The sequence below is a fragment of the Meleagris gallopavo genome, chromosome 3, assembly GCF_905368555.1.
Source record: "Meleagris gallopavo chromosome 3, MGAL_WU_HG_1.1, whole genome shotgun sequence".
In the NCBI taxonomy this organism is placed as follows: Eukaryota; Metazoa; Chordata; class Aves; order Galliformes; family Phasianidae; genus Meleagris; species Meleagris gallopavo.
Window position 1 is genome coordinate 8,714,946 of NC_139406.1, and position 26,299 is coordinate 8,741,244.

Here is a 26,299-nt window from a genome sequence, read left to right on the forward strand (position 1 = left end):
TTACAGTTGGTTTTCCAGTATGAACCAGAGTAAGGTCACAAGCTGACATTGATTTGTTACCAGGATCTCAGGACACAACAAAAATACTGTCTCACTGGAGTATTTTGAACACTTTGATTTTATGCAAAATGCCTGCTTCTTTCATTATTTGTAGAAATAATTATTTCTTTCAACTTCAGTACTTGTTGATCTCAGCTAAAGTAACCCGAGACATGATCAGTTATGATCTTCAACTGGCAGCACTCTGTTCATATTTCTCTGACAGCTTTTACAAAACCTTCTTGGAAGCATAAACTGTGGTGTTGGGTTCTTCCCCCCTCCATCTCCTACAAACATCTATCTCAAAGGATGTGAGCAGATGCAAACAGTAATCAAGAAATTATACAATGATTTCAGAGGACGTTTAAAACATTTTCCTTAACCACAGCCAGCCTGTTTCCTGACTACATCTCCTCTCATTTAAAAATTTGCCAAGCTGTTTGGAATGCTAAAATTGGGAGTTATTTTTTTTCCCAATTTCTAACAGAGATGAGGAATACTTAAGAAATCTGACCAGAGACTGATAATGTATGTTTTACTTTATCTGATAGTATGTTATTCCTAAAGAAAAAAAAAGAAGATAAGAAGCTAGAGACAATCAAGTGTTTGCAGTTCAGTTCCCTCAGGAGGTTCACTGACTCTCTCAATGACCAACAGATCAACATCTCCAGCTAGCTGAGAAGCAGCACATTCCCTCTCAGCTTCAGATGAGGGAGCCTGGTCAAAGACAATGATGCCTGCACGCCAGGACACAACATGAAAGCCTCCTGTGGTCCTATTTATTGTAGCAACAGGCCCGGGCAACAGTTTGATGCCATGGTGATCATGAATAACCAAACTCCCAGTGATGAGATAAGGGCATTTCTACTGCTTGGACTTGCAACAGGGAGAAGCAGATGGTCCCCATTTCATCATGGGCTGTAACACATCTAACAGGGTTGCTGCAGCACAGCTGTCTTCTGAGGAGCTACAGAACAACCATGAAGCCAGAAGCCAGGTAGTGATTTCTTCCAGTCTCTGTACAGAGTATGTTATGAGATGTCTTATCATGGGAGTGTACAAGGATATATTTATACAGAGAATTGGTTTTGCTGTATCTCAGAGGCTGTCAGGGAGCTCTTTATGAACAGTGTTATCTCTTAGCTTCATATAAGTCTTAAGCCAGAGGGGAATCAGACTCACCATTTGGCCACGTGCATGACCTGATTGTACAGCATCTGAAAATTTGCCTTTCACAGTCTGCATCATTTTGCAGCACTTCAGCAGGGTAGATATTGTCTCAAAAAAAGACCTTACCATGTGTTTATTTTAAAAACTCTTGGAGTTGAAATTCCTAACCAACGTCCAACATACAGACAGCACTTAGAAGTACTAAAAAACAAATACAGCAGTACAGGCAATGGAATTATGGACATATTCAAGATTAAGGTCATTCCTTCCCTTCTGAAATTATGAGACCTTTCATCCCCATGAACATCAATCAATTTGTGACAAAACACAGATAAGTATCAGGAATGTCACTGTATTCCACTTTGAACATGTCAAGCCTACGGGATTATTCTAGAGACTGCTTTCTCCTTACACACTTAGGAGTCCTCAAGAACTTCTCTCATTCGTTTCTTCATTTTCTCGCAGACTATAAGTGACAGTGCTGACAGAACGTGGGCTGCCACCTCACAGGAGGGCGCAGCTTGGACAGGGGACACTTCAGAGAATGGAAGCAAACTTGAAGTTGAAGCCAGCGAGGGAGGCTTTCCTGAGAAATCAACAGAAAGATTTACACCTTCTGAAAAAAGAAGCAACGCACAAAGCACAGGTGAATAGTAGTTGAAGGTCATATCAGCTCCATAGAGAGAGACCTAGAAATGAACTATCTTGAGCCTATTGCCAGCCCTCTTCAATTCACAGTAATGTTCTTGCCGTGACACCACAAGGACTGAGCTCTTTATACTGGTTTGAAGCCTTGCAATAGTAGTGGAAAGTATTTCCTAACCACTTGTTATGTTCTGCAGCATGAGTCAGCTCTCGCTACCAGAACAGGCAGAAGGGTATATACTTTTCTTGGCAGACTCTGGGAACAGACCAGGGGAACATACTCAGCCTCGTTGTCTCCAGAGGTAGCACTCGCTAACAGGGATTATGGCACGGCACATTGGGAACATACGTTGCCCACGCTAGTGCTCTCAGTCTGATGCTATCAAGTCAAGCTTTCCTTCTTCTTTTTTCTTTCCCCTTCCCCCCAAACAGAATGCCCAACGCCATTCTCTTAACTAGCATCAGGTGTAGACAGCAAGTAAATGCCACGCTATTACTTAAGATTGCAGCAAAAAGTTTCAGGGCAAGTTATCATATAAAGAAAACAACAATTTCCCAAAGTTATCACAGCATGAAGCAGAGAGCTGCTAAGAACTTATTTTCTTAAGTGCAAGGGAACATTTAAGTTGAAACTCTCGTGTAGTCTTAGGATACTGATGTGAGAGATGTTGATGGAAAAGCAGTACTGTCTTTGGTGAATACAAACGCCCTAGTTTTGTAGTTCACTTTTCAAGTGCTATGAACAGCTTATATTTCACAAAACACTGAACAGAAAATCTAAAGTGGCTATTTACTCTTTCTTATATAGAAGGGCTCCAATAAAATATTCCAAATTGAACACAAAAGGAGTAATTACTGATGTTTGCTATTCATTAAAGAGGACTTAACTCCCAACGCCACAGAAGGATGTGATGAAAGGATTTCATTTCAGATTGAACAAAATGATTTGCTTGCTCTGAAATAAAGTGTTTCATTTAATGTTGAATTCCTTTCCTTTGTCCTTGCTAAAAAGATAACTTCACAGGAAATTTCTAAACAGAATTTTTGAAATCATCCTTCAAGCTTCTGTTTCAAGAAACAAAAAAGAGATACTGTAGCTTCTTTTTTTTCTCCTGAATGAATGTATTAGTGAAAGCCATACAAATTGACATTGCTAATCAATGTTGTCTATTTATCATGCTTTTATTTATTTGCCAAAGGATGTTTTAGCATATACAGCCTTCTGATATTTACGTGCACTGACTGACATCTGAGCCCCGGTGCCTTTTGGGTGACTGATTCAGTTAATTTAGGAGATAGTTTAGGAGATAGAGGAAATCAACTTATACAAGATGGTAGATGTTTTGTATTTGCGTTTTACAACCAGCCAACACTGTGATAGTCACTTTGCTTAAAAAGATGGGCAGATATCAAATAACTGTGATTTTGACTTGGTCCAAGTATTCTTCATACAAAAGCTCTATTTCCTGCCAGTAGAGACGGGGCAGATGGGATAACTGTCAGCTGAGGGTTGAAATACCTGATAGGTCTTGGCAAACTCGTTGCTTATTCATGTCTAATAAGTGGAAACTAAACAGCTCTTCAGAAGGGTTATCAAAATAATTTGGATTTATTCTTAACTGCTGTTTATAACTACATGATTAAGTGTTGGAATGCATGTGATAATGCGTAAATGTAGCGGCACTGTTGCAACAAAAATCATAAGCCATGAGAGCATATGAAAATTTGCATTCATCTAACAGAAGAGCACAGTGATTTTTACAAGACAGCCAGTGTAAGATGGGATAATACAAGCCTATTAGTGAGTCCTCTCTAACCAGCTCACACAATGCTTAAGAACTTGAATTATAAACAGCTGTCTATAGCCTCTGCTTGGGAACATATTGTCTTCACAAACTTTCAGCACCTGCTTCCATCCATTTGGCCTTCTGGGTATAACTGGCCATACTGGGAAACTGAACTCCAGTTTTCCAGCCATTTGAAAGCTTACTCAGCATTTAAGTCATGAAGAGAGCCTCAAGCAGGCCTTTTCTACAATATGTTCTCAGAATGCAATCTCTTCAATTAAAAGCTCACCTTGAAGATGGCGTTCAAACAAAACCTCATAATTTAAGTGCTTTGCAAGCAAAAAAGTTCTGATGTTTTCATCTTTTCAAGATGCACTGCTCACCAGTGGATTCATTGGCAAATCACAGCCCTTACAAGAAACAGAGAGACAAAAATCATCAGACATTCTTGAGGAGCTGAGGATGCAGGGAATAATCAGGAGCCAAAGTACTACTGCCAGGACTGGAGAAGCACATGAACACAAGGTGAGCATCATTACATGACTCTTGTGAGCTCCACAAGAGTCAATTTCTCTGCATGCACAGCATCCAGACAAACCTCTACGATTTTAGAGGCAAGATGTTGAACATAAAACTGTACAATGAGGATGCTAATAAAACAGAAGCTGGCAGTAGTATTCATTCAGTTGTTTACAGCTTCCAGGCTTGTTTCAAATGGGTCCAGAAGAGAAAGGGGAAGTATTAAGAGACCAGTTCTTTGAAAAACTCACTGGAGAATACATGCCACAAACTTGTTTCTCAAGTCCACAAAACTATGAGAAACATCACTAATAATTATTAATTACTAATAATTACATTTGCATTTGATCTCAGACCAAAAAAACATTATAAAATGTGAGCTTTTTTGTCTGGTTGTTGTTTTGATATTTTTAAAATAATTTTATAGAACAAGTATTGGATTAAGAAACAAGTGTCCATTTTCTTTTCATTCTGAATAATAACCTGAGGCTTATTTTGGCTTCTGAACTCAAGCTCATTCTTTGTTGTTAAGCATTGTGCTAAGGATCAGTTGCTTTTTACAGATTGGGCTTCAAATACAGACGGTGGGAGGGAGAAAATCCATAAGGAGATTGTAAGAAGTTTAACACCATTTGTGGCTGTATCCAAAGCACAATTCTTGGGCTGACCGGACACAAACAATTCAAGCTCAGATCAAGGATGATTCTGAGTAGCTTTGAAGTTTGAGGCATGCCATTCACTCATCTCTAACCTTGACCACTTACATTAAGGTAACGTGGAACCTTTCATAAAAAGCACTGAACAAGTCTCACGTAATGGTCTGGCTAGTGGTACAGCACAATGCACTTCCTACTGTGAGCACTTTGGAAATAGGGACTGAAAAACACCTGAGTGCAGCTTCTCCTAGCCTTTACTTCCCTTGCTCAGACATTTATTTTTTATTTTTTGGAGTATCTGAGAGGAATATTCCCTCTGTAGCTACATTTAGTTAACATCCTGCAGGCAGGTTTTGTATTTTTCCCCTTCACAAAACAGGTGAGCATCTGTTCTTTTTTTCCCTCCTGTATTAAAAAGCTGTCTGCTCTTAAATGACACATACTCTTTTACTGACAGAAGCTCAGTCTGAGCTACTTCTCCTTAGGGAATTTCTGTATACCACCTCCTTACAGAAGGAGAGTCCTATGTTGTTTGTCTTTTTCCCCCCTCAACAAAATTTAAAAATTAATTAATGTATACATTAGTACAGCTTTAAAAAAGTGAGCCTTGAACTTTTCACCAAAAAAGCCAGATTTTCCAAGTGATGTTTCACATTTGAGCTGGGCCCACTGCTGGGCAACCTACAACTGAAAACATAAATCTGCCACTAGCTGTTAGCTCTCCCTTAGTAGCCATTGAAAAATTGGCCTGTGCTGCCTCCTGTAAGAATAATTTATTACGTTAGAGCTAAAAATCCAGAAGATTATCGATGAACAGAGGGACTAAATGCACTGAATACAGACAGTAGAAAAGGGTTATTACCCTAACACATTCCAAATTACAACACGTGGTGCTGGATTTGGAGCATTAACACATGGGTAAATTCACACCTAAAATTTTGGAATTGACCAAACATAAGAACAAATGGCTTTGTAGTAAATTTCAGGTTCAACAAAGAAAAGAGCTCAGACTTCACAGCACTATGAAAGACCAGTTCAACCATGTTTGGGTTTATTTTTACAATATTGGAGACTGAGATCTCCTTGTGGGAGCTTTCCTTTCCTGTGTGTAATTCTACTCTGCATCCCTTAAGCTGTGGTAGCATTACTTGTCTTCTCAAGATTTCCTACCATTGCCAAAACTCTGAAATCACTGCACTAGAGGCCTTGAGTCTTTTGACTTGTACTTCACTTCATCCTGAACCAAATGAATTCTGAGCAGTAAAGGCTAACATGCTTGTTTCTAAGCATTACTGCTCTAAAGGGTAAGCACTTCTGAGAGAGTGTTGTGGGGGGCTAATCTTAACAGAGCCAGGAAGAGCTGCTCATACAACAAGATAAACTACTCTCTGTAACTTTAACAGTGGCTATTACCAAAATTACTTCCACCTAAATTGCAGATATCAAAGTTTCTTTGTGCGATTGTGTTTTAGCATTTAGGCGCTTTTTTTTTTGTTTTTTTGTTTTTTGTTGTTTTTTTTTTTTTTTAAATAACTACTATTTTTCTTCCAGCGCTTAAAAATATTTTAGCTGAAGTCCAATGTGACAGATTTTCATCCTCACCACTGCCAAGCTACATTAAGCTTTTCTTTAGTTCATTAGTGGCTAGTTGTAGCATATAATCAATCAGGTACCTTTTTTCCAAGTCTACCTTTAGAAACACTCTGATGTGTGTGAGCTAGGGGGTAACCAGAAGGACCCAAATATATTGTCTCAAATGGAGCTGCCTATGGGAATTTGATCTACTTATGAGTTCCCATTTACAGAAGATATGCATAGGTAATTATTTTAGCTTTTCCATTGCAGTTAGCTTTCACTATGAGCTCCATGGGTTCTGAAGGAGCTGAGGTGGTTGCCAAGCCACTCTCCATCATATTCAAAAAGTCTTGGCTGTCAGGTGAGGTCCCAGGTGACTGGAAAAAGGGTCACGTCACTCCCAGTTATAAGAAAGGGAGCAAGGAAAAGAAAGTGCAAGGTTTTGCACTTGGGCCGGAGGAATCCCAGGAATACAGACTGAGAGGAGCAATCCTTGAGAGCAGCCTTGAGAGCAGAGAAGGACCTGGGTATCCTGGTGGATGAAAAACTGAACGTGAGCCAGCAGTGAGCTCCTGCAGCTCAGAAAGCAAATGGTATCCTGAGCTCCATCAGAAGAGGAGTGGCCAGCACGGACAGGGAGGTGATTGTCCATGCCTACTCTGCCCTTGTGAGGCCCCATCTGGAGTACTGTGTCCAGGTCTGGGGCCCCCAGTACAAGAAAGATAGAGAGCTGTTGAGGAGGGTCCAGAGAAGGGTCACAAAGATGATCAGGGGACTGGAGCACCTACCCTCTGGAAACAGGCTGAGGGAGCTGGGCTTGTTCAGCCTGGAGAAGGCTGCAGGGTGACCTCATTCAGCCTTCCAGTACCTAAAGGGAGCCTACAAACAGGAGGGGAATCAACTCTTTACAAGGATGGATAATGGCAGAACAAGGGGAAATGGTTTTAAGTTGAAGGAGGGAAGATTTAGGTTGGATATCAGGAGAAAGTTCTTTACCAAGAGAGTGGTGAGGTGCTGGAACAGGCTGCCCAGAGAGGTTGTGGCTGCCCCATCCCTGGAGGTGTTCAAGGCCAGGTTGCATGGGACCCTGGGCCACCTGGTCTGGTATTAGATATGGAGGTTGGCAGCCCTACCACAGGCAGGGGTGTTGGAGCTCGATGATCCTTGAGGTCCCTTCCAACCCAAGTCATTCTGTGATTCTATGATTCCTTGGACCTATGAAGACTCCTGATCTCTTACAGCTGTTTAAATCAAAGATGAATTATTTTCTCAGCTTACATAATCAGAGAACTACCTGGAAAGCAACATTGTTGCTGAGCACCCCATTCAGTTCAGACCCATAGGGAAGAATTTAATTTGCCTCTTCCAATGTAATCCACAGTTTATCTTTGGTGAGGAATGGCAATATCAGCATGCAATACCTTCCCACATTAGGCTTCTGTTAGAAAGTCCTTTGTCAATAGAAAGAAGAGTTGTTTGTTTTTTTTTTCCCCTTTTGGAAGAAAACAGTTGTTTCATTTTTACAATGATTGAACATTGTGCAGATTCGTAGTAATGTCACCTGCATTCAGAACACCCCCTCTGAATATTGGTTTTCTTCCTACTGATTCATGCTCCACCTTCATCTCACTAAATGAGTCACCCTCTACACTATTTGCAGCACTTAACACTTCTGGCAGTGAGGTCTGACTTATAGAATTATTTAAGGCTGTAAAAGTATGGCAAGCAGATATCCCAGGAGATTTATAAACAGGACAGTGTGTATTTCAGCAACCAGAAGTCCCTGGTTTGACTTCAACACTGTTAAAACTGCTTATAGTAGACTTCTTCCTCCTGGCTGCTCACATAATCACTGCATCTTTCCAGGAATAGAGATCTAGGACTGGGCTGCTCATTTGCATGCAGCAGAGGCCAGCAGTAATGTGATTATGAAGCTTTAACAAAACCATCCTTAAATTTCTTCAGCAGAAGTAAAGTAGCTTCCTTTTCTTTACTGAATTCCCACATCAACTGGGTACACAGCAACATTAGAAGCTTCACAGACTCATCTCTTGCCAGAAAATGGGAACTCTCATTGCAGCAGCACTCTGAGCAAGTAAACACTCAGGTTATTACCACATTGCTATTTACAGGCTTCATTTGCTACCTGAGTCTATCACTTCTATGCATGGAAAGAAAAAAAAAAAAAAAAAAAGAATAAAAAAAAAGCAGAAGGCAAGCAGCAAAATGTCACTCCAACATCAAAATAGACTCTGCTGAAATCTTTTAATGTCTCTACAGAAAGATGCCCTGGAAAAGATACTGAAGAAACCACCAGCTAGGCTGGAAAAAATGTGGTTTGGAAACAAGGAAGTGAATGATTTTTTACAGCAAAGGACATGAAGACTGCTGAAGGAAAAAAAAAAAAAGAGGTCATCTGATTCTGTTGTGTATTCTTCAGCATTTGCTTTACCACATGAAATCTTCTGCTTTTTACAAACTGACCTAAGGCAGACAGTTTTTGTGCAGGCTGCTACCAAAATGCAATCAATGGCAGCAAGTGGATCCTGTATTCCTCTCATAGATTTTGAAAGGCCAAGTTAATAGTTTAATTTTGCTGAAAGCCTGAAAGATTATCCTAAAAATATGCAGGAGGGGAAGCTTCTAAAGCAGTTTTTCCCGCAATAAAAAAAAAAAATGCATATTCTATGGACACAAGAGTAAATTGTCTAAGTTCAGTGCTAACTAGAGTGATGTTCTGATTGCAATGGGTAGGAAGATAGAAATAAATGCTGCATATGATCGATAAATCTTCTTCCTACTTCCATCCCTCTTTACAGAGCACTGGGGTTTTTCTGTTTTGTTTTAGGTTAGGGAAAAGGAGCTAAACAGGAGACCACAACACAGTGCATTTTATCCAGCAACAGCCCACCAAACTACAGGTAAACAGACTGAAAAGGACTGCCCAAGTTTTCAAAGTCAAGAAAGCATAGATGCCCCTCAGTCATCACCTTTACATGGGGAGATAAGTGTACCGCTGCAGGAAATAACTGCAGAAGAAACCACAAATTATTACACTGAGGACTTTACCATTGAGTCTGATATAACTTACAACTGTATCAATGAAACAATCTGGATCTAAGCCACCCTGCAAAGAAGGAACCTCTCTGCTCCCTGCTGCTTTTTATCTCGGGGCTTAACTAGATGATTTATCCTGAGCTGTGGTTACCTATTTCACCTTGGAAAACTCTAATTTCACATTTTCACACTCTAGTTGAGGGAAACAAAACAAATAAGAAAAGGAAGAGGCAAATTAGTGACCTGCCAGTCTCTAAGTTGGAGTACATACACATGAACATGCTTCTATTACACTTAACTCTAGAAATCCCTTTTTCTAGAGAGCAGAGAACAGGAATTTGGAAAGGCATTGTAAACATATGGAAAGGCACAAAAGGAGGAGCGTGCAAGGAAGAAAAAAAGCCTGAACAGCTACAAGATTTGGGGTAGTAAAACACAGTGGAGACCTAAACATAAGAACAGAGAGCTTTAACCTATTGTGCAGGCAGAGATATGAAACTTCAGACATTAAGGCAACAACAGGCCACAGGAACTTCTGTGTACACAGAGCAAGGACTAATACTGAAACTGCAGTGGAGAAAACAACTAATTGGCTGAGATATGCAAAGCACAGGTGAGTTACCCATCCAGACAGGAAGAATGTGATCGGTCTCCATGGGAAGGATAGAACTGTTTCCATAACAGAGCAATAAATTTGCAATCTCTCATTCCCTACCTGTTATACATGTGCAACATCTAATATACCCAGCTTTTCCAAAACCAGTGTAACAGAAATGGTTGCATTTGTGCTTTGCCTCTTACCAGCCCTACTATCCCCTTCTGGTTCATCTCTAAACATGCTAATCCTTACTTCCATACCACACTCATGCCCACCTCCTGCGCTGGCTTTTTTTAATTCTTTACCTCCAGCTCCTGATGACGCATTCTTCCTTTCTGCCTTCCAAGCCAAGGAAATTCAGGTACAGTACAGGACCACTGCTCTCTTCACCAGGTACTATAGAAAAGAGAAAATCTTAGCCTTTATTTGTACAGCCTCATTGTGGTTCTCCCTGTTACTCCCAGGAAATTAAATAAATAAATAAACAATGCTTGCGCTGAAACGTTAAAGGTAGGAACAAGATCTCATCTCATTACTCAAGCAACTGGGATCCCACCTGAGCAGCTGAGTGAGTAAGCTCATCAGGAAGAGACCAGTGCTTCAGGTTTGGCCATGTTGTTGGTTTTTAAGAAAAAGATGGGACACAGTAGCAAATAGAAAAGCAATACTGAAAATTACCCTGTGTTACCTGGAAAGAACTGTAAAAATACTGAAGAAAAAGAGAAACAACTTAGGAAAAAGAAGAACTTTGGTCAGTTGACTCGAAGTCATCCAACAGTCTGACAGACAGGGGAAGCAGGAGATTGAGGATGTGTTTTCAGCATACAGTTAACCAATGTTGTTCACCAAATTTTCTCTCAGATACTTTAAGTTAAAGCTGCCTAGCCAGGCATGGAATGAAAACATGCGTCTGTGTGTACATATATCCATACAGGCTGTTGTACTGAGCTGATTAGCCTCCTTTTAAAGGAAGGTAAAGACACCCAAGCACTAGTAGTTTCCCAAAGCCTTCCTGTGGTTTCAGAAGGATGGGACAAACAGTTGCCTGTCCCCACACAATGTCCTTTCTTCCACTATTTCCCAGATAAGGATTTTAGCTCCCTGCAGCACAAAAGGCCTCGTGACACAGAGAGAAAAGCACAGCAGCAGGCAAGGTGCCTTTCTGCACTGTGACCACCTGTGGGCTCCTGCATGGCTCAGCTGTGTCAAACACACTGCTTTCCCACATCAACCACAGGGCAAGGACAGCCCAAGAAAAGCAACAGTGAACAGGAGAACTTCTGAAGGTGTCATTTTAAGACAAAGTTCAAATCTTTCTGCTGGTAATGTTTGCTTTACTAATAAGAAAAGCGGTTAAAGTTTGCCTTACTGTATTTACCTGAAAACTAATATAATTCCTATTGAAAGGCATCCATGTCTTCCCATTGCCTTCAGCAGATGTTGGACTCATCCCTCAGTGCACAGTAGCAAAGCAGGGAGAACAGAGCTACGTCTCTGAGCAAGAGCTGACTGCTGTTCTGCCTGCACCCAGAGGAATGAGATGTTGCGACCGTTCCAGTGAATAAACCAACGTTGGCATGCATCTGACAACGACAGAGCAATTAGCAGGCGCAGACACGAGCGAGGTGCACCATGTCTGCTTTTAAATCACCACGCAGCCCCACGCCGCTCCCTGTCGCTATCACAGAGAGCAGAGCTCAGCGCTTCCCCTCCGCTCCCCGTGAGGAGCCGCCACGAGGCCTCCCTTCGGCCTCCACACAACGAGCCGGGCGCGCCCAGCTCCACGCTCGGCCCCGCCGCCCCCATGCCCAGCAGGTGTCACCCTGCCCCGCGCAACGCCCCGCCGCGCCCCGCTCCCGGTCTCAGGCCGCCAGCCCCTGCTCGCTGCCGCCCCGCCGCGGCCCTGCTCGGCGCTGCCTCGGGGCAGCTTTTCTCTCTCATTCCCTCTTACTTTCCTCGTTTGGCTACTCTGTTCCTCCGGCGTTCTTTCTGTTTGACCCAGTTCCCTTTTCTCTCCAGCCTGCGGGCAGTCTCCATCTCGTCCTTGTTGCTCTGCAGTTCTCTACATCTTCGCAGGATGGGGATGGCAAGAAGTGAGATCTCTGACCGAGGAGCGCTTGAACTCGGTGTGCATCTTGCTCTGTAAGCAGCCCGAGGGGCTGAGTGCTGCACCACAGCACGCTCACAGCTGTGCCCTATGGAGCTGCACCCTTCCCTAATTTGCTCCGTGTGCATTTCAATACCACCTGGAATGATTAAACCCAAATCAGTCCCTAAAGCTTTACCCAAGTTGTGCTTTAGCTGCCTGCCTCTTTAAATGTACCTAAGGCCAAGCAGAGTCATTACGTGGTGGGGGTAAAACTCAGCTATCTGCGGCGATGCTTTGGCACGAATTCAGGAAGCCTTCCATGCTGGGAAGGGCTATTAAACAATGTCATCTGACCTCCTGCACATACAGAACATCGTGTTTAATTACTGGCCGTAGTACTCAGGGGTACAGAGAGATCTTAAACAAAAAAATCAGAATCAGGGCCCTCCAACCTTGCTTTGTTTTCCTACGTTAATTTGACATTTCAAAATAACTTGGCTGCTTTTCAAGTGCTGTCAGAAGTGCTGGTTTCCCTTTGAGGAGCGGTAACTTCTGATTTCAGGCAGTACATCAAGAGAAACCATCATTTCTCTTCCCAGCACAGAGCCGGCGAGTACTGAGAAGAGATGTTAGTGATTGCATAAGCCACTACTGAAGAAATCCTAACTGGCAGAAGATCCCAGGTCGCACAGCACGAGGGGGAGTCTGGGGGCAGAGGGCACAGCAGAGGGTGGACTCAGGAGGAGAGAGGGTGGGAAATGGAATGCTTTCGGACAGAGAAGCCTCTGCTGCACAACCCCTCCCAGAGCGGGAATAACAAAAATATTTCCCTCCTTCTCCTTTTGAAAAACCAAGCCATTCGATAAAACAAAGACACAACTTTTACAAAGTAGAAATGGCAACAGTCACACCCAGCAGGGACTCCATTTTGCTCGGTGAATTCCCCCTCTTTTCCTGTTGTCTTGCAGATTAGGAAGGCACGGGATAAAGAGATCTTGTCAGGGATATTAATGGAGCCCTCCCTCCAGATAACTCCAGAGGCTCGGGTCCCAGCCCCTCTCACCACGAGGCAGCTCGCCGGGGAAATGTGCTCCCAAACAAGCTGATAGAGGCTATCTCAAGGTGGTGAGGACGGAGCAGGGTGCAACCACCCTTCCCAACTGTATAACCCCTGAGTGCCCTCACTCCAAGCTACCCTGCTAATGTTTCTGCTGGGATTTTATGCTGTGCAGTGATTTGTTCTGAAATAGAGACCTGACAGATCAATGAACAGCAGAATATGCTTGCTGTCTACAAAGCTTTCCCACTTCACTGATGTTTTGCTTTCTTCCTTCTCTGGCAGTTTTGCTGTATAAAGTGTTTTTGTTTCAGAGAGGATAGTGAGAGAAAGACAATGAAGGAGGTAAACAAATGCAGAGAAGAGATTTACAAAGACAGCACAGGGAAATTTTTTTCTGCTCCAGATGGGAGTTTTTAGTGCGCTGTGGCAGCATGTAGTGCCCAACCACTCCAGTATGCTGATAGGACTGCTTCCGTTATTTTGAGCCTATTTATATTCTGGAAGAACGTAAATAAATATAAAGCCAGCTATGATATGGAATGATGATTATTAGCAACAGCATCTCTAAGAGCTGCTTAGACTGGAGTTGTACTTAAAAATCAAATGTATGAGAACCAGCTGCAGATCTGCAAAATGTAGAAAGTCCTGCGAGGAACTAAAAATTTCCTTCTGATGTTGTCCTCTCACGTGGTTGTCACCTGCCCTGTTACACTCGCTGGATGCTTAGAACTGGAGACATGAATAGCTGAAGTTACAGAGACAATGCTCCCAGGCTGGAACTGCAAAGGATCTAAATTCTCAGTAACACAGTGTTATGCTGTGACTTCATCTATGCTGGAAAATCAAACATGTCTGGGCCAGATGGCATGGAACATCAATAACCATCCTATCAAATTCTATCATCACTAAAAAATGTCTGTATCTGAACACAGGAATGGTCCTCGATCATAATATCTTCTGAATTGTAACCTGGAGCTGCCTTGGAAAGCACTAATTGGGAAATGTAAAAACTGCTGGAGATTGTTTGGACAGTTTCGTTTATATTTGGAAACCTTCCTGGCCACTGTTTAAATTACTAGAGTGGACACTGTCTGAAACTATTTTTTCTCATCTTTCTAACTTATGTGATGGTCCCTCTTCTCTATATTATGTCCTTTCGATTACATGGCCAAGAGACTTAATTATCCCCTGATTTCTTACATACGAGATAGAAATGAGCTATTTTAGTGACTATCATATTCAACACAAAATTCATTAAACTGAACCCAGAATTCTTGATAGAAGCTCTGAGATTTTATCACCATGATCCTAGCGACTGATTAGACTCGTGTTCTACCTATTCCCTGACAGATCCTGGAAAATCACCCCTCTCCTCTGCAAAGGCAGTTCAGTCTTCCTATAGGAACTCTTGTTCTCTACGGCAGGCTGGCAAGCAAAAGTGAGACCAGTGAAAGAGAAGACTTTCTAACCAACAGCTCATGAGCTAGAAAGCCAGTGGACTAGAAGTGCTCCCCAGCAGCTAAGCCACTTCTCAGCACATTCATGCCTCTCCTAGGATATGAGCATTCAAAAGTAAAAGATACTTCATGATCCTATAAGATACAAGCACTAGATGGAGCAGCGGGCAAGCTTCTGTACTCTTTTAGTGCTCATATCCAATCCATGAAGTTACCAGATAGCCCACTCGGAATTTGAGCTGAGTTTTCTTAAGGCACCTGTTTAGGCTTCCAGACATTTTCCCACATGGAGAAAAAGTTACCTTATTGAAAGGGAAAAAAGCATATTGTTAGAAAACAGCATCATGATTCTAAAGGTAACTTGGAAGGAGAGAGAGGGCTGTTGTACACAGGTCACTCTGACAGTAACGTCTCCTATTTATTTCCTTGGAAGTGACAACAGATACAAAGAGCACAAAAATACTGCTTGATAGAGCAAATTTTCAACTACAAAACAGTGTTTTTCAACAGTGACCACCATGAACTATGGATTTTCACCAGCAATGAATAAGAGCCAGCATGCCATGCTCATAAAAATCTGCATGGCCATCCAGAACGTGGCTTGTCTTTCATGTCACTGTCACCACTGCTGAAATGCACAACCCACCACCTCACTGTGCTCACTTCCACTGCTTGGTCTCCATAACCATTCAGCAAGTATTGATGAATGTCAGTAGGTGCTATATTTTCTGCATGGAGGAATTCAGTGACACACCTTTGCTTCATTCACACTTCCATGTCAGATGCCATTTTCTCAGTTTGCCCTTCTGCTGCCATCTGTCGCACAGCAGTAAAATGTGATGGAATGTTGGTGGGAAGGTTCAACCTCTACTGCCACACCACCAACATCCACCTCTGATGTTGTGGGCCAACGTAATAAAATAGGGAGCATTACTTTCAGAGCAACCCTCATATATACCTTTTAATCATTTGAGAATGCCACTGTGAAATTCACTTTTCTTTAACAAACAAACGATAGAAATGGATAGGAGATATTTCCAACCCTTCCCTTAACAAAAACAATCTCTGTCAGCCAACAGCTAGTGCTTAGCTTATCAATCCCTCCACTGTGCCTTGCTCTGTCACCTCAGTTCCCTGTTCTGGCTTCTCAAATGAACACCCTTTGGAGCTGATTGAATAATCTACTTTCCACTTCAAGGCATCGAATAAATGTGGGAGAAAAAAAACAAACAAAAAAAACCCATGTGAGTTGAATACGGAATTATTCAATTTAGCTTCAAGACCATCTATTTTAAACCTCATTGTGAAAACGAAAGGGGGTCACTTTTAAAATGAAAAGTGAAACCAGATTGTTTCAGAAGTGACACTTTGAGGTCTTACCCTTTCTTGCTTTTTCCACTCCAGGCTATTTATCAAAGTCTGCAGTACCCAAAGTTGCCAATTTCATGGCAAATGACTTTAATTTTCCAGAAACTGCAAGTGTCCCTTGCCAGATTACTAAGGAAATAACCATAGAATATAAAATGATTACTTGAGAGCTATCTGAAGAATTATTCATGTCAGCAGATATATAACTATATGCAAACATTTATATAATCAGAAAGCTGATGGCAACCCCAAATTCTTCTCCTAATTTTTTCCTCGCTCTTTTCTAACATGCTTCCTAAATTTGTCCAATGATTTGCACAGAATCCATCAGTCTGACTTCTTGCATACTCCTAAGACAGGAGGAACAAATTACAGCTTGGTTAGGACTCAAAAACAAAAGTTTCATTTACTCATGTAAAGCTGTTAGTTAATGGAATTTCAAGCATCAACTGTCTAATGAGTGTTGTCTGACTGCAAAAACAATTTATTTTGCATTTTATGACCCAATGTAGCATCACACTGCATCTCTCACCAACCCTGACTTCATCTCTCAGGAGATCTGACAATGACTTTTACTGCAAGGAAGAAGGAAGACCCCACAGCAGTAATTACAGCCTTATTCAGCTCATTCCCCATCTTGCCTTGACCCTTGCAGTCCCTGGTAACAACAGCAGCAGAAGTGATGCACAGGCAGCACACTGTGGTTAGACAGCTCAATCTCACCTCATCTAGCACAGCTGCCATGGACAGTCACTGAGGAGGACAGACTTCAGGACACAGGAGACTGACAGTCTCTTTTTGGTGGTGTCCAGTGACAGGACAAGGGGCAATGGGCACAAACTAGAACATAGGAGGTTCCACCTGAACATGAGGAAGAGCTTTACTTTGAGGGTGACAGAGCACTGGAACAGGTTGCCCAGTGAGGTTGTAGAGTCTCCTTTTATGGAGATACTCAAGCCTGGACACTTTCCTGTGCAGGCTTCTGTAGGGAATCTGCTTTAGCTGGGGGTTGGACTTGATGAGGTCCCTTCCAACCCCTATGATTCTGTCATTTTGTGACTTATTAGTGCCTAAAGCTGGCCCTGATCCAAGGGTGACGGCAGTATGTGTTAACACATGCAATATACCTGTGTTAAAACCTGGCTAGGAATGGCTTGAATATAAGCAAATTAATACAAACATCACACCTTAAATCCTACTACAGACAAATGCAAAAAAGGCACAACTGAAGTGAGCCAGAAGCATTTGACACTGGAAGGAAATCCTACACAAGAGTGTTTAGTTTCACAGAAAAAGACCTCAAGTTGTACAAATCTGAATGATAGCGTTGATCAAGAATGAGAATGTCATGGTCACATCATGGGGAAAAATACCTTGCAAGTGGCAATAAACATTGATAGTGTTATTGGGAATAATTACCCTGAGTCATTATTGATATCATTCTAAAGAAGAGAGCAATATAGAATGTCAGCAGAGAAAAGTTTTAAGTTTGTTACTTTATTAATAAAGATTTACACAGTTCCTTATTAACAATTATTTCTACTTACATAGAGGCTTTTGTTAAAGTCTCTCTACAGGAATACCCAATAGATTTTCTGAAGGGAACCTCTCACATATTGAGGAGATGCAAAGCAGATATAAAATCACTTTCACCTGAATTTCCATTGGTTGTACAGGAGACAAATCCTATTTCCATGACATAACTGCTCTGCAAAGTTGCATAGCCAGGTGGAAATAGGACTATGCCAACACAGTGACTATGCACACCACATTCAGTGGTTGCTTATCATACACATCGTTGTAGTGTACTCCCATTTCAAATGGCAATTGCTCTAAATTATGATAATGTACTTTAACTGAAGCTCTTCTGTATGGAAGACAAGGTTAACATTTCTTGAACTTGAAAGTCATGCACTTTTTTTGCAACGTGTTATTTCACTTAGTGGAATAACAAAGAGTAGAAGCAGAAACAGACTGCTTGCACTTTTTGGCATCCTTTGTAATGCTGTCATCAAAGTGATGTTGTGGCAAGATATAGCTCAAGCACATCACCAAGCTTTGAATCATTCTATGCTATTATTTGAAAGTTTCCATGAAGCCCGAGAGACTGTTAAGTTACTGAATGTTAATTTTGGAAATGCAGTATTTCCAATAATGTCTTCACAAAAGACTGAAATTTTGTTTGCTCCTCTTCCTCCTCCTCCTCCTCCTTTTTCTCCTCAAGCAATAATAAAACCAAAGTACAAAATCCCTATGTAACAGCAGATGAAAGAGAACCATGAGATAGTATAAAGCACTACTGAACAATGAAAAAAGGACAACCTGTATTAAAAGTTTAGATTCAGTGCATCCCAAAAGAATGTACTAATATACGTTAGCTGGGGGTTGGACTTGATGAGGTCCCTTCCAACCCCTATGATTCTGTCATTTTGTGACTTATTTATCAGTGCCTAAAGCTGGCCCTGATCCAAGGGTGATGGCAGTGTGTGTTAACCCCATGGGTTAATCTCCCATTAGCATGAAATATAACTCATTTTCACGTTTTACGATGGCCATCTACTCAATGGAGTCAAAGTGATTTCGGTGGTTGCTGTCAGCTCCGTCCTATGATTGCCAGGAGGCAGCAGTCCTTTTCTCCCAAAGGGCTGTGATGTGTGCAGAGCAGGAGGATTTCAGCTATGCTCCTCTTTTCTTCTTCTTTCTTTTCTTTTTTTTTTTCTTTCTTTTTTAACTGTGCTTTGCTTAGGGAGAGCATAACAGCTCTTTTATTTTTGTGATCCTGCCAGAAGGCTGTGAGGCTGGAGAATGCAGGCTGAAGCTCTGTCAGCTTGTTCCTAGCAACACGTATACTCTGCATTTCATATTAGCCAGTTTAATATGATTATGGGACTTTGTTTTCTCATTACTGAAGTACATTTTTTATTTATGAAGAGGGGCACAGGTATTGCTGTTTTGCCTAGATGCTTTTTTGAAACTTTCTTTAACATCTAAAGCTTCTTTTTTCTGGCAACGAACTTGTTCTCTAACAACAACGGGCTGGGAGTTTTGATAGATCCATTTAGCCTTTTGAGAAACAACTAAATTCTGTGGGTTAACTTGTCTCCTTTTACCATCTAAGGAATATTGGCAAGCTGCAACCATTTCCCTCTGTTGGCCCTTGAAATGATTCTTCATGCTTTTGTCACATAATTAAAATTAGATTATTGCAACTCCCTGCTGGCTGGCCTTAGAGCTTTGTAAACATTCCAGCTGGCCCATAGGTTCGTAGTGAAAGGGATGCACTAAGCATATTCTTTCTTTGTCCTCTTTTCTCTCATCTGTGTTGAAATCACTGCAGTTGCTAACTGCCAGCAGAATGTATTTGGTTATTGCTTTCTAAGGGCAGCGAACATAATGTCAGAGACATTATGTGCCAAAGTCTCTCCAAGCTTTGCTTGAAACAGTCTGGATGCAAGAGCTTTCAATCTATTTTCTCTTCGTCGGTGAGGTCTTTTTCTGCTGAAAAAAAGAAGGCAAAGAAGAGGGAGGGAACAGAGGAGCACAGGCTCCCTTAATGCCACATTCAAAAGGAAAATGCGTACAGCTCTACATGATTTCAAAACCAGGGACTGCCTTTCATTGATTTGTATGTAAACACCATGAACATTATGCAGTTACTTCTTCTCCTGTGACAAAATAACTCCTTTTCCTCTCAAAAGATTGAAGACATTTTGCAATAACAGCATCTCCCACTACTGCTAGGCTTTCTGAGTTCAGGAGGCTGCTTCCCTGGCTGACTTCTTTTTATGTCACATTTGTTTATGGACCATTACTCCCACATTCACATCCAACCAGTTCTGTCCTATAAATCTTGTATGTAACATTGTGATTGTGTGAGATTTGCTTGATGAGCTTGTATGGATTATTGAATTAAAGTTCTCAAGAGCCTGAATGACTAATTGTTGAGGAGAGAGAACAATGCAGGGATAATAGCGCTTTAAAAGTAAGTAACACTGATGGCATAGTTTGTGTTTGGACATGATTGCTCATCTGTCACATGTACGGATCACCTCTTAGTGTTCCCTGGTTCATGGGCCCATAACCTCTCACCTCTGTAATCAGCTAGTGAATAAGCACTTATTTTTCTGAAAGTGAATTATAACGGTGAAGAAGCACAAACAGGCAGTAAAGCTGGCTGTATTGAATTCTTCGTTACTATTGGAGCCCCATCACTTTCACTGAGCCAAGGGTACGTTTGTTAAGATTGAGTTTTAGCATGGTCTTGGCCAGCCAGTGTTATGAAACAGTGACTATGGATGCAGAACCACGGTGTAAGACTGTAAAGTACGATGTGACTTTATTTGTGCTTCACGTTGTCACTCGCATTAATTGTAGAATCATAGAACCATTACAGCTGGAAAGAACACTAAAATAATCTAGTCCAACCATAAACCATCCACGATATATGTTCCAGCATAGTCACCTCTCTGCCCAGTCGTTTTTTCTATGCTTTTGCTGCCTAGCCCTTTGGGCACCAATGTTTGGTTGTAAAGCTCTGTTACCAGCCAGGGTCTTGATTTTAAATCCCGTGGGCACATTTCCAGATAGGCTGCTCCCCCATCTAGCTGAAGGCAGGAGAGCTGCAGGTCTTTGGCAGCTCTGCAAATCAAGACTGCAGCTCCTAGAAGTCTGAGAACACAGTTGATTCTCACACTCAGTTCCTGCCATGGTGCAGTTTGTGACTGCTGGCAGTCACAGCATAACATAAGCTTGGTTTCTCCTTTCCCTTGTCCCACTGGGGCTTTTGCTAACATAAATACGTTACCGTGTGTAAGCAAGTGCTCGGCGCTGCAGTTAATGCAGAGAACAGATCTCCTGTGACAGAGACTGTATTTGCAGTGCCCTGCTGCCTTCCCAGGGCAAACATCTCTGCTGGGGACTGGCTGCTCTGCACTGCTGGCACACCGCTGCCTCCAAGCAGGGCTGGTGCCAGTCTCCCGACAGCCCTAAGTACCGCAGCCAAGGCACCATGTATCAGGGCTGTGCATGTGTCAAGGACAGGTTTCCCAGCCTGAAATGTCAAAGCAACTGTTTTTCCCTCAGGAGGTGCACTTGTCTCTATGGTGAAGAAAATGTATTATCACAAGTGTTGCCTTTCAGCTCAGAGCTGGCTACAGACTAAACAGGCACCGAATCCAGCAAAGCCTCAGCATCTCTCTCAGCAGAAACAACTCAGATCTTCAGACTTTTTCTTCCAAGAACCAGCCTGCTTCCAAAAGGAGCGAGCTGAACGGTGACCAGTGCAGCCCTCCCCTCCAAACGTCACATGATAATTGCTTGGAAAGCAACACTTAACATTTTTTCTACCAAGAACAACTCTCAAACCTGGCATCCTTGTTAGCCATTTTCAGACATTTTCTGGTCATGACCCTGTTTCAATTTGAGACTCCACTTCTGATGAGCCCTTGACCCCACATATGGGCGTGGATAAATGGCTCCTAACTGGGCTCTGTACTTTGCTCCTAACTTTACAGGCCCCATGCAGAGATATGACCCCTGGTTTCAGACCCAGGGATGTGGAGTACTTCAGCTTGCTCCAGCAATTGCTGGAGCTCATGGAGGAATGTGTAGCAATGTTGCTTCTGCTGGAGGCATGAGAGTATGCTGAAACTCAGCTCCTGACCAGACAGCAATTTCATTCTGGGCACAGCTGCTGACTCCAATTGAGTTAGGTGCTGCTGCAAGCTGAAGGAGCCAAGACCTGTGATGTTTTTAACAGTTAAAGCAATGTTACAGAAACACAGGTTTCTGGAATATAAAACAAAAAGTTAAGTAGAAGGAGGTGGATAATTTACTACTGGACTAAAATGCACAGGAAGAAAAACTCTAGTTAATTTTCACAAGCAATTTCACATTAGTTCTCCTGTGTGGCTTTGATCATGTTTCTCTCTTTCAAAGTAACAGGAGGGAGGATGGTGTGGGCTCTTTTGTTTCCTTTTTTTTTTTTTTTTTTTTAATTAGGACATCTGGGCGGTGACCCAGCCGAAGCCTCACATCCCTAAAAGAAGTCTGTCTGACCATAACTCCATAACTTGCATATTCCAGTTTTCATTCACAGGCAAAGACTTATCTATTGTCCAAGTCTTTTTACTCTCTCCTAATCCAAATACAAATTCTAACTTAACTTAAAATAGACAGAAACTTAAAATGTCAGAAACACTTGACGTGACCTGCATGCCTTTCAACAAGTGATAATCAAATTTCCTTGCCATACTAAGGTTAAGCAGGACGTATTTCTTTTTAAAAAAAAAAAACAAAACAAAACAAAACAACCTCCATATCATGTTGAATTTGTGAAACACAATGGAAGTTTTTATTTTATGTAAAGGAATTAAAAAGGAGTAAGAGCAGTTAAGAGCACATCTGCTGAATATGGGATGAAAGTAGGAGGCACACTTCTTTGTGAAACAGCATACATGCAGTGTTAGTGAAAATTAAAGAGTGGGGGGGGATTATTTTTCTGCTTTTTTCTCTTTATTTATTGTGTAAATTCAGTTTCCCCTGTATAAATATTTAACTTCTCTCTTTCCCTTTGAAAATCAAACAGCAGCAGGGATAAAAAAGCAAAGAATGCAATTGTAAAATTGGCATTACAGTGGATTTGTGCAGGTTTGGGGTCTGTTTTAGTGCATTTGTTATGAAATTACAAAAGTTCCTTACAATTTACTAGAAAGGAATAACACAGTTCCAAAAGGAAACTACAGACAGAGAAGATTGTGCTTTTCGAAGAAAGCAGTGATAATGCAGCAATGTTCTGCAGAAAAAGGAGAGAAGATAAAGGTGTAAAGGAAGAGAAGTTATTCCAGTCACTTTTGGCACAGGCTTCCTCTGGAAATGTTTGTCCCAGCAATATAAACAAATAGGCTCATGCAGTCTGTGGTTAAAATTATCAATGTCTCACTGGCTTGTGATCCAGACTAAGCAGGGCATTAAAAAATCCAAAGGAGCACAGCATCTTCTATTCCTGAAGAGACAGAAAAGGTACACTGACATAACAGTTTCCAACAGCTGTCATAACACTGTGCATGGGGCTATGCTTTAGCTGACGGACAACAGCCTCTTGCACACAGGGCACAGGAGCCATGCTTCATGGAGCTGCATGTTTCCAGGTTCAGCTCTGGTTTCTCTGTACAGTACACTGCAGCTTAATCCCTCTGAGATTGCCCGGGTCCTCCTGTGAGGGGTCTCCAGCATGTCCTTTTCTGGCTTTTCCCAGGCGGAGAAATGCCACTCCTTTTCTCCTTCATTTGATTGTATCTGGCTTTTCTTCTGGCACAAAAAGGCCCTCCTCACTCAGAGGTGTGATGAGATGGGGAAGAGAGGACTTTTCCTTTTCACATCAGTTGCCTTATTTGGGGGTGTAAAAGTTCCAAATCTCTGATAAATACGGCACCACAACAAAAACAGCTAGTTGTCATGGCATCACTGCTCTTAAGACACAAACTTGGGTTAAAAACATCTTATTTATTTGAACCTCTTACTTAACTGAACAAAGTTTGATGCAACTGTTACTCAGAGAAAAACTATTGTGAGGACTGCAGAGTGGAAAAGCTCAAAATTATCAAATGAACATCCTAGAAAGATTCTTGCTGTGCGAGATGCTGCTGTGCATGTTTCTATGAGACAGGAGATGGAACAGGAAGGAGACAGAACAAGACTCCTTTCCTATTCCTTGCCCCAGCTCCAGGGAGACTGCTGGTCCTCTCTGAAAAGGTCCTCTGTGGAAAAGGAATCCTGCTGCCCTTCCCAAAACACTTCTACATGGAAAAATGAAGAGAAGTTGCTCACAGACACTTACAAAAAGGAAAGCAGACAGCAGGCCTCTGGAGCTGATGGATATTCCAAAATAAATGATGCAGGAGGAGATCTTGGTCCTGTCAAGCAGTTGCATGGGCCTACCAGCTTCAGGAGGGGCATTTTGTCCCAGAAACTTCTCTGATCAAGTCTTGCCTTGCAGGGAGAGATAAGGGCCCCATGGCTTAAATTTTTCTATGGGAAGTTTGCTGATACTATCTGAAGATGTCTTAGCTGTTTCCAATGGATTCCTATTGCAGGTGATAGAGGAAATTCTGAAGATCAGGTCTCTTGACTCCCCTCTGTGTATGCAGTTTGAGGGACCTCAAGCCTGGGTCTCCATCAGTCTAAGAAAATATCAAAGACCGGGTAATTTCTGGGTGGAAAAAATGAGAACCGTACCTCAGGGTGCATTAAAACCAACGAACCAAATAACAACAACAAAAACAGCACTTTTTTTTTTTTTTTTTTTGTAGAGATACCGCCTGGATTCTCACTCTTAGATAAAAATCAATTTGCAATGCTAAAGCCACGCTTAGAAAAAACAACAGCAAAGAAAACTAGAAAAGGTGTCAAATGTCAGATAGAAAGTATGGTCTGAAAAAATGGAAGAGGAGTATGGATGAAGATGATGTAAGAGTGTTAACGAAACATCCAGTTTTCTCATTGTCTTTGCAGATGGCATTTTGCATCATTATCATTTTTAAGATGCTTCTGGACTTTTCCCTCTCTGTTCTCCCAGTTTCAGCTGTTCCTTGCTATCCTGACACTGGACAACAGGCTAATGCCCCCTGACATGCCAAATGCGGAGCAACCCATTTGCATAGGCCATGCTCTACTGGAGGGGATGAAAGCTCTGAAAAGCAGCAGGAATAGTAATTCCCTTAACCTTTTCCTCTTGCCTCTCTCCCCTAAAGTGACAGTGTGATTGTGTTTGCAAAGCAGAATTAACACCTGGGACAACACAGAGTCAATGGATGTGGAACTCACATTCTACGCAAATGATGCTGAGCGGCTGAAAGACTTGTCTGTGATGAAGTTTTCAAGACAATTTCCTAGAGAAGGGACCAGAAATGTTGGTGATTATACACACTGCATGCTCGATTTACCCACTCCCAGAAAAAACGTCTGATTTAGACCATTATAAATTGCACGTTTCAACAATTTCACTGGTACCAGTATACACAACAGTAAGGAAGCAAGGACAACCCACAGAGGCTGAGTATTAGTGAAGAGAAGATGAATCCACCAAAGGTGTACATACCTATATTTTCCGTAACGCTCACAGCAACTTCTGAGCAACTGACCACTCTTAGTATGACTAACGATGCAACTACTTATTTTCACCAGTCTTTGAAAATTAATCAAAACACAACACACTGTTTAAAACAGAAATGCTCGCTAATCTGCTGTCAATTGCAGCAACCTATTTCAGCGTCTATGTGAGTTTAAGCACACATGCAGCCACGTTGAATGCAGTATAACACTGAAAGCTGTGCGCTCACACCAACTCCTCTGTTGAAGTAGGGCCTCCATCTGTCTGTATAAAGTTGCACAAAGCCTGCGCAACTTCACTTTGAAGCTATTAGTTTTGGCCCTACAGGAAGCTATTTATAAATATCTGAATTAATTAAGTCAGCTCTGTACAGCAGAAAAAGGAATCAACTTAATATGGTCACCATGGCAACAAATATTTCCTGGATGTAGTTTTGCTGCTGATCAGCAATGGCCTCCCCACATTCCTTATGATGGCAAAAGTTGTTGACCTTTTTAGCTTGTATTGAACGTCTTCCTTCAGAGTAAGATAAACTTGAAGTCTGAGTATTTTAGACAAAGATTCCTCTCCAGTAACGTCTCACCGGGATCCACAATTGGATTCTTCTTCTTCTTGCCCCCTCATATTCCTGACTAGTGTGCTGAGAGTCTCTGGGATACTGAGCGAATCCGTAGATGCTGACTGCTTTTTGTTATTAAAGTGACCCCTCCACCACTGACTGAGCACGGCTGGAAAAATGACGGCAGAGAACAACCTGTTGTTTTCAACAGACAGTCTTGGCTGACCCTTGTGTCCACACCAGGCAAAAATAGAAAATAAAAGGTGCTGACGCTTTGCCAGCCCCATCTGCAAAACACACTCCTGGCCATGTCAATCACACCAGTGAGACTCTACGTGCAGTACACAGTAGAAATGTCCAAGTCATGTCTATGCCTTGTTGCTGAATTTGCCAAATGAATCCACAACCTCCTCACAGCTTTGTGAAGGCCGTGCTTTGTGGACTGGGAGTCTTTGGTGGGCAGTGGATACCTCCAAGGACTTCAAGAGCTTGTCTGCACTTGTGTGGAGCTCAGAGATGTCGAGTGGTTGTGTGAGCTTCTTTTCTTTTTGTCTTTTTCATTTCTTTTCTTGAGTAGATTAAACCAAATATTAAATAAGCTTTCAAACAAA

The 26,299-nt window shown here is 41.9% G+C and overlaps 1 protein-coding gene and 2 long non-coding RNA genes across 7 annotated transcripts in view; 1 reads left to right on the top strand and 2 right to left on the bottom strand.

The window, feature by feature from the left end:
* LOC104910097 (uncharacterized) overlaps positions 1-11,566 on the bottom strand; it is a 57,237-nt gene extending 45,671 nt beyond the window's left edge. The window contains exons 1-2 of the long non-coding RNA XR_014882285.1: positions 11,425-11,566; positions 10,352-10,442 (exon numbers count right to left, since the gene is read on the bottom strand). This is a non-coding gene — a long non-coding RNA (uncharacterized LOC104910097). The remainder of the gene's footprint in view (positions 1-10,351; positions 10,443-11,424) is intronic.
* On the top strand, positions 842-26,299 carry STMND1 (stathmin domain containing 1). 5 transcript variants are annotated; one of them, XM_085220177.1, is made up of 5 exons: positions 842-1,036; positions 1,675-1,855; positions 4,012-4,166; positions 9,240-9,312; positions 11,484-12,330. In XM_085220177.1, the coding sequence occupies exons 1-5, from the start codon at positions 953-955 to the stop codon at positions 11,609-11,611; spliced, it is 621 nt and encodes a 206-aa protein (XP_085076303.1). In that variant the 5' UTR covers positions 842-952; the 3' UTR covers positions 11,612-12,330. The 5 variants fall into 5 exon arrangements, with proteins under 5 accessions (XP_085076303.1, XP_031408598.2, XP_085076304.1 ...); XM_031552738.2 differs by lacking the exon at positions 11,484-12,330 and having other exon boundaries at positions 9,240-10,555; XM_085220178.1 differs by lacking the exons at positions 9,240-9,312; positions 11,484-12,330 and adding an exon at positions 4,338-6,327 and having other exon boundaries at positions 843-1,036.
* Positions 21,982-24,981, bottom strand: LOC104910098 (uncharacterized). Its single transcript, XR_014882287.1, has 2 exons — positions 24,844-24,981; positions 21,982-24,229 (listed from the first exon to the last, which is right to left on the bottom strand). It is a non-coding gene; the product is annotated as an uncharacterized LOC104910098 (long non-coding RNA).